This window comes from Pyrgilauda ruficollis, unplaced genomic scaffold (genome assembly GCF_017590135.1).
Source record: "Pyrgilauda ruficollis isolate IOZ18807 unplaced genomic scaffold, ASM1759013v1 scaffold182, whole genome shotgun sequence".
NCBI lineage: Eukaryota > Metazoa > Chordata > Aves > Passeriformes > Passeridae > Pyrgilauda > Pyrgilauda ruficollis.
Genome location: NW_024517207.1, coordinates 449,551 through 457,697, shown reverse-complemented (window position 1 = coordinate 457,697; position 8,147 = coordinate 449,551). Strand labels below are relative to the sequence as shown.

The 8,147-nt window shown below is 40.9% G+C and overlaps 1 protein-coding gene across 1 annotated transcript in view; it reads right to left on the bottom strand.

Moving 5' to 3' along the window:
* Window positions 1-1,659: 1,659 nt before the first annotated feature.
* IPO7 (importin 7) overlaps window positions 1,660-8,147 on the bottom strand; it is a 34,261-nt gene continuing 27,773 nt past the window's right edge. The window contains exons 21-25 of the mRNA XM_041464652.1: window positions 7,780-8,000; window positions 7,469-7,674; window positions 6,922-7,128; window positions 6,449-6,565; window positions 1,660-4,521 (exon numbers count right to left, since the gene is read on the bottom strand). Of these exons, the coding sequence (XP_041320586.1) occupies window positions 4,424-4,521; window positions 6,449-6,565; window positions 6,922-7,128; window positions 7,469-7,674; window positions 7,780-8,000 (849 nt within the window). The 3' untranslated portion in view covers window positions 1,660-4,423. The remainder of the gene's footprint in view (window positions 4,522-6,448; window positions 6,566-6,921; window positions 7,129-7,468; window positions 7,675-7,779; window positions 8,001-8,147) is intronic.

Genomic DNA, 8,147 nt, shown 5'->3' with positions numbered 1-8,147 from the left:
GGTGCCCATTGGCCGCGCGCCCCCGGCCCCGCCCCGCGGCTTCATGGCGTCGCGGCTGTGCCGGGCGCGGGGCCGCCGCCATTTTGTGCAGCGGGCAGCGAGGCGCCCGCGCGCCAGCGGGGAGCGGCGCCATTTCCTGCCCTCCCCCGGCGCGCGCCGGCAGCGCCTGAGGCGGCGGGGACGGGACGGGCACGGTGAGGGGACGGGCAGCGCCCCCGGGCCCCCGGGAGCGGATCCGCCTCGGCCGGGGCCATCCGCGCTCCCTTGGGCCCTGCGCGGGGCCGCACGGCCGGGCCGGGGACTGTGGGCGCTCTGCCCTTCCCTTGCCGGCCTCCTGCCGCATTATCTCCGCTGCCGTGCCAGCACGGCTCTGGGGGAGAAGGACGCTCTGCTTAAGGCTGTGCTTGGGAGTGTTGTCCTTACCAGATCTTTAGGTATGGAAACGTGTAATAAATAGCCCAAGAGCTCCCAGTGTAAGGCAAGCAAAGCGTGTTAATTCCTCAGAAAACCTTGTTGTGCAGTTGATGCGAATTATTCCCATTGATGGGACGGTAAGCCCTGCTGTGATGGACTTAATGCATCTTTCTGATCATGAGACATGTGAAAACATTTACGTTTTTCTCCAGAATAATAGTTCAAAATTCTTTCACTCCAAAATTATTGTAGTTGTACAAAACAAACAAACAAAAAAAACCTTATTCCCAAACAGGCCTAATAGCCAACAGTTTTTCTTTCTTAATTTAGTTTCCTAATTGTAAATTTTAAGCCAAATACAAGCTGTAGGCATCAGTTTGTTTCAAGTTATAGCAGCAGTGAAATACCCAAGATAAAATCCTGTTTCTGATTGCCAACTCCCCTTTTCTTAATAATTATAATCTCTGCAAAATACTACAATCTGTTTCCCATTCTGATGTGCTTTATGTTTCCACCAATAGTTTGCAAAAAAAGCAGAAATACACAAAATCAGTCATGTGCCATTTAAGATAAAGCTACATATTGATTGAAAAATAACTAATAATCAGCAATAAAGCTTTTTCACTTGGCTCATTCTGGCTATGTAGAAGGTTCCACAGAGATTCTGATGTGCTTTATGTTTCCACCAATAGTTTGCAAAAAAAGCAGAAATACACAAAATTAGTCACGTGCCATTTAAGATAAAGCTACATATTGATTGAAAAATAACTAATAATCAGCAATAAAGCTTTTTCACTTGGCTCATTCTGGCTATGTAGAAGGTTCCACAGAGAAAATAATCAACCCTTAAAACTTAGCAGGTATCCACTAGTAGTCAAAATCACCTGCATGTTTATTGGCAGGCAGTCAGTATTTATTCCACTGCAGACTTGACAAATCTTGCAGTGACAGTCCTAGGCTACAGGAGATTGGAATAGAGCTTTGTGGTACTATGCTGATACATACTAATCATTCTTTCAAGACAGTGGTTAAGGGAAAAAAATATTAACCCAGTATGTCGGCATTTAAAAAAAATACCTATTTTTTATATTTAATGCAGTTGAAGAGAATTCTGGTTGTGCCTAACGTTTGTTTGGAGGAATATTTTGGAGAGGGAAATACAAACCTGAGAGCTGTGCAACTCGAGCAGGACTCTGCTGTAAGGATACAGCTACATTCAAAACACCACACTGAAATAAGTGAAGATAAGGATTTGCTTTAGATGTTTATTAATCCAAGGAGATCTTCCATAATAGAAAAAAACAGAGGCTTTAAATTTCCCAGCTCTTCCTTTAGAGTTGCTTTATCCTTGAAAATGGAATGGATAAGTGCAAGTTCTAGGAGGAAGATCAGTTTTTAATTTGACATAAGTGTATCACTGAAATTGATATATTGCATCACAAAATGCGCTATCACCACCAACAACAATGCAAAATTGTTTTGCAATTTATATAAATACATTTCGTGGAGCAAAGGAAAGCAAAGTTCTAGATCCATCTTAAAAAAGATGCTCCTTGCTAACCAGTCTAGTGACACATAAAAGCACCCTTGAAGTAAGACTATTCCTCACACCAAGATAAAATTCTTCCCTTGACTTGTGACTTGAAAAATATAATTGTTCCAGAACTGACAACAGCACTAAAATTGGTGATTTCCCCCTATTTTTTTTGTCATCTGCTTTATACATGAAGCCTTCTCACTGCTGCTGTCACATCTTCTGCCACGAGGCAGAAGGCTCATCTGTCCAAAATGGCTCATCTGTCCTCAAAGCTTCTCATGCATTTTTGGGATGCATATGAAGGTACGCAGATACCCAGCCAGCAGATGTTCAGAAATGATTTGTCAAACTGGGTGTTCCCAAGCAATGCAAGGAGAAGGCATGCTGGAAGCACATCTGTCAGCTTTTTCTACAAAAATAAAACCCTGTCTAGAGTGCCTGGGGGCCGGAGCAGCCTGGAAGTGCCCGTGAGTTAGAGTCACAAACCCCCAGTGAGCTCTGCTCTGGGCATGCCCTAAAGATGCACAGGCACTACCCCGGCTCTCACACCACCACGAGGATGGATGTTCCCATCCAAGGCTGGCTTTTTTTCCACCTCAGGTGCTTTGCTTTCCAAGTGTCCCTTTGGTAGTGGGCCAGGGCTCCGTGTCCCACCTTGGCCCCCCCGTGTGCAGGGAAGTGTTTGCCGGAGCCAGGCAGCTGCAGTGGAGAGGCTGGAACACCCTCCTGCTGCCTGGGAAGGCAAGTGTGGGGCTGGGCAGCTCAGCAAGGAAACCCCAAAGCACCACCAAATCCTGCTACTCTGCTGATGCAAAAAACCACACCACACAGACCAATTTTCTGAAGACTGCATTTTGAGTATCATAATATATATATATGTGCATTTCATTTTTACAGATAAAAACTCAGTTTATTTTTAACCTGTATTTAAATTTTGGAGGCTTACATTAAATTAAGGTAGCTTGTTTAATATCAATTGTAACAGCAGGTGACATTTTTATATAAAAACAGCCTAAAGAAAAAAAAAAAAACAACCCAAACATTTGATTTAAAAGACCTGACACCAATGATCTCAAGGCAAGATCAAACGCCAATGGATTTGCTTTTAGAAAAGAAAAAGGGGGCATTTAAGCCAACCCATTCACAGCCTCTCCCTGCTGGCTTCTTCATACAGTGGTTTTGATAGTGGTCCCAGAGGGAACTGTATTTTGCCTCTCTAGCTAAAATACTAGTTACTATAGCAACTTTGAAGGAAGAAAATTGTGGCTTCAAACTGAAAGATTGGCAAAACTTCAAATACACTGTCTGGATCAGGCAGACAACAGCACACACTAATGCTGCAAGTGCAAAAAGAGGGGGAATGAAATGCAGGAGTAGTGCACCTGCACTACCATGAGCTGGAAAAAGAATATTCTGCACAACTGGGGGCGAAAATTGCATTTAAATACCATAGCCCAGATCAGCCAATGACACTGTTGTTTTTAATAGATTGCATATGTAGGTGTTTCACCCTTACACTCCAACTGACCTTAAGAACTTCACATCTCATTTACCTGCCTTAGAGAGGATAACTTTTCTTTGTGCTTACAGTACATTTTTGTTCAATTTTCTAGCTTGTACAGTGAGATCTTTAAAAAAAAAAACAAAGGACACGGAGGGTGTTGCTATTTCTTCTTTAGCAGCAATGAAATATCACTAACCCCTTTTTACATATCCGAATTCAAGTCACAACCAGAGGTGACTGCACCACAAAGTCACCAGGTACAAAACTGCTAGTTCATTTTAAATTAATAACTTGAAATTATTTTCCCCAATACATCCCTTATTTTTTATTCTTATAAACAGCAAACATTTTGCTATTTTTGTACATAGGCTAGCAGGCTTGTTTCAATATGAAAGTGCTAATTCATTTACAGATTTATCAGTTATGTAGTGCTACATTAAGTGTCCAATATTCTACATATGAACAATCTTGATAAATGGAAATGATGAAGATTAAGTAAGGCTATCTGATTACCTTATCTTATTTACATTAAAAGAATAGACACCCAGTAGTAGGGATAAAAGGGAAAGAAACTGGGCAAATACTCATACTGCCACAGGTGTAAAAATTAAGTCTGCCTTCTAGCTTGTACTGTAAATGAGACATTTTAAATAGTCCTGCAGCCCATGTCTAGTTTTTTTTCCTCAGAAAAAGAAAAGCTGCCTTCATGACATCCCCTCTTGATTTCCGATCTCCAAAGCGTGTCATTTGAAGCTTTAAATTCAGATTCTTCCTATCTTCAAAAAAACCTCTGGTTTGCTTTCCAGTATCAGGTTGAATAATCAGGTCCCACTTCTGGGGCTTTTGTCCAATCTATTTATAAATTAGTTTAGAGTGAGTTGTAGATAACATGAACCAGTTCTGGAACCACTATTGGGAGGAACACAAGCTCTTCACTACAATCACACAGTAGCAGGAAAAGTGATAATTCAATTCATTCCTGGGGCAGGGCCTCCAAAATTAAATGAAGTTGGCACAACTGGAGCATTGAATTTGTATCCTCCATGCTTTTCAATCATTTTGGATTCTAAAACAAAACAAACAAACAGAAGGAAGAAATTTTAGTGTGTGTGTAGGGGGGAAGACAGACCACTTTGAGTCTCTCAGAGATACAGGTTTAACCTGGGGTTACCCAACCAAGGAATCAGCACCCACAAGTGGAAATGTGTCAGGCCCCACAGAACAGATGGACTATTTACTTATTTTAACTTCTCAAATTCATCAATTTGTACTTCAAAAAGCCCACACTTTAGCTTTTGGACATGACTGTACTTTAGAAACAGGACCAGAATGAATACTGCACTTATAAACTTAGTAACAAGCACACAATTCTTTGCAGTCTAATCAGTACCAGAGCCCATGTGCAAAAAAGCAGTACACAGATATTGGCTAAATTTTTGGTGTTCCTATCTCAATTCAACAATATAAGCAGAAACCACCACTGAAGCACCAGAAAAAGCCTTTTTACACATGCTGCTACCCAAGCAGGTAATTTGGACTTTATCCATCACTGTAACTACCAGTGATTGTTAAAGTGTCTGGTTTTACCATCCTTCAAACACTGCTGTAAGGACAGGGATTACTGTAAACAGTCTGAACAGCTCTAATACATGGACAACTGAAGATCAGGTTGGTAATTTAGGTTGTACCTCTACTACAATGTGGATAATGCAGAAAGTGGCTTGTATTATTCCCAGGCCAAGATAACACTTATTAATGTCTTATGTTGGTCTTAGTTCTCCTAAATCAACACAGTTGCAATCTCCCTGGGAATACAGGTCAGCTCATACTATCTGGCAAATCTGCATTTTGGCTCTGGTTCTTTGGAAACAGGCCACAAAGATGTTGCCATGGCTAGTGGAGCATGGAGGGAGAATCCCGCACAGCTCCACAGAAGACACATCTCTCAGCATATGGAAATTCTTCTAAGCTACATTAATAAGGGAGAACTGCATTTCACATCCTTCTAACAGGATATCCCCATGTGTGGTAGGCAGCCTAAAAGTAGTATCAATGTGCTGTGATAGTAGGCAAGAATTTCCCACAGGGATCTGGTTGCTTAAGTTAAAATTCACAATTTCTCTGAAAAAACAGTACAAAAAACCCAAACAAACAAACACACACCTCAAACTTTTTTGTCTCCATAAAATGCAGTAGTATAAAATTACATCAAAAAATGTCTACTGCTTGACAGGGGTCACAGTGAAACTGTATTTGGTAATCATTAAAACTGGACCATTCTGGACCCAAACAAGCTTTGTGAGGTGATTTAGGCTGTTCTCTCATAAAAAGCACTTACTAAATGTGTATTCTTACTACCAATATTTTTATTGAAAAATTTATGAATTTCTGTTTTGAAACATCTGTAGCAATTACTCACTAAGACACAGGACATGAGGCTGGACTGATCCCTCAACATCCAGTCTTGACTTAAGAGTGTTATATATATTGGCTTATTCTCAAAAGGGAAAACTGAACACAGATTTTAAAATCTGTACAATATGTAATATTTAATAGGCTTAATGATGTGGCTTTACAGATGGTACTTCTTCCATAATTTAAGCATTCTCCTACCCACAGCATCCTTGTCTATCCCCACGGGACTACATGACATCTCAGGAAATCATTCATCAGCCACTTGATGTGTTAACATACCCGGAGTTCAACTACCTTCAGGTAATCAAATAAATTGTTTTCAAATCTAAGAAATTAGGACAAATATGCTTTTATTTCCTTGCCTACCTCCCCAAGTGTTTCTAGCATTCCTCTCACCTGCGGTATTGCCACCCAGTTTGTGCATGGAGGCTGGCAGTTCTAAGAGACCTCTAACAACCCTGTTTTGATGGAGCCATTCTCAGGCTTGAATTCAAGGCCTTTTCTGCACTGTGCTTCTTGAGCACAGGCAGGGCACTGACAGAGCAAGGAGGCACGACTGGTATAAAGGGTGCAAGTACCGTGTGCTGCCCGCCGCTGATCCGCCAGGGTCGCTATGTCCTGCAGCTGCTTCCTCTGCTCCTCGTTAAGGCCCTGGGTCAAAGCCTGGTACCACGCAGGGTTACGGTTCTGAATTGCTGCAGCAGGAAGAAAACATAAGCAAAAGGAAAGTGTTGATTAAAATGTTCTAGAACTCAAACCTTACTCACTCACTGCCATTTTAATCAGAGTAATATTCTGTTATGGTTACATAATTCAAGACATTTAAACACTAGTATAGCCTTCAGACCTCTTGCCTACCACTATAAATTCATTCAAGCAACTTCCTCTGCTATTGAAGTTTAACAATAGCATCTCATTTTCAAAGACAGAAATGGTTCAAGCACATATTGGAAAGCTTGTTTGGAAGTTTTGAACAAGTTCTAGTTAACAACAGTGTACACTAAAGCTGAAATGTAACTTGTTGGCCAAGAAAAGAAATACAGTTACTTACTCTGAAAAATTGTTTTAAATATTTGATATTCATCAATAGGGTTATCTTCATCATCAATAATTGTGGAATAACCTTCCAAAGCAGTCTCTTCAGCATCATCTTCTTCCCAGTCTTCATCATCTCCATCTTCACCTGCCTGTTTTGCTAGAATTTCAAGATATTCTTGACCATCTTCATCAATGTCATCTTCATCACTTCCCAGCTCCTCTGAGTTAATTATAAACAAACAAAAGTTTATCTTGAAAACGTCAAGAACAATTCTTTAGAAATGTGGCTAATTAGATAAAACAGGCAGTGGAAGTGGTAACAATACCATGCAGGCTGGAAAGGGAGAAGCTCTTTTAACTCAGCCCTGGAAGTCAGTTTTTAAGAGAGAGTGGAAAGTAAGTCAGATATACTTAAAAGTTGTCAAAAGATGTTCAGTGTTCTACTGCAGTGCTTCATTTTTGGAATTAGGATACTCAGAAGAATTCCACAAAGGAACTCAGTATCTCCATCAGAAAAAAATGAGACATACAAAATTACATCAAAGGTTCCATCTCCATACCTGTTTCCTCATCTTCTTCAGCTTCATCATCATCATCACTGTCATTTTCATGCTCTGCATGACAGGCATATGCTCTTTTCAATCCATTAAATAAAAGGATAAAAGCTGGCAGGATCTGCCCAGCAACTTGATTTAAAACCTGTGGTATTTGCTCCAGATCAATAAGAGCACACAGGCCAAGCACACACATTTTTCTGTCATGGAGTCTACAAAACAGAAGAGTAGAACAGTTGCAAGTTCTGTCATGATTTACAAGCAGGTCATACACAGGTGTATCACAGAGAATCATCTCCAGAAGTACAAACACTTACCCCAGGAAACAGTCCACATCATTAAGCCACTGAGTTATGAAGTGATTGGTGACAGGCTCCACATTATTGGGGAAACGAAGATTTTCCAACGTGTTTAATAGTAAATGAGGATTGTAATACAAAGCAGCTATGGCAACCTGGAGGCACATGGTTCGCAGTTCACTGGTTTTCACTTCTCTGGTCAGTCTCTCCAAGGCAGCTTCCACAAACAAGGGTATGCACTGGACAGTGAGAACATTCACACTCAGTGATCAAAAATAAAACTTGTCATTCTGTACTTCAAGTGCGTGGCACATAAACACAGATGGCATAAAACTGAGTCATTTTTAATTGCCAGCAGCAGTCAGATACAAAGATGAAATGAAAAT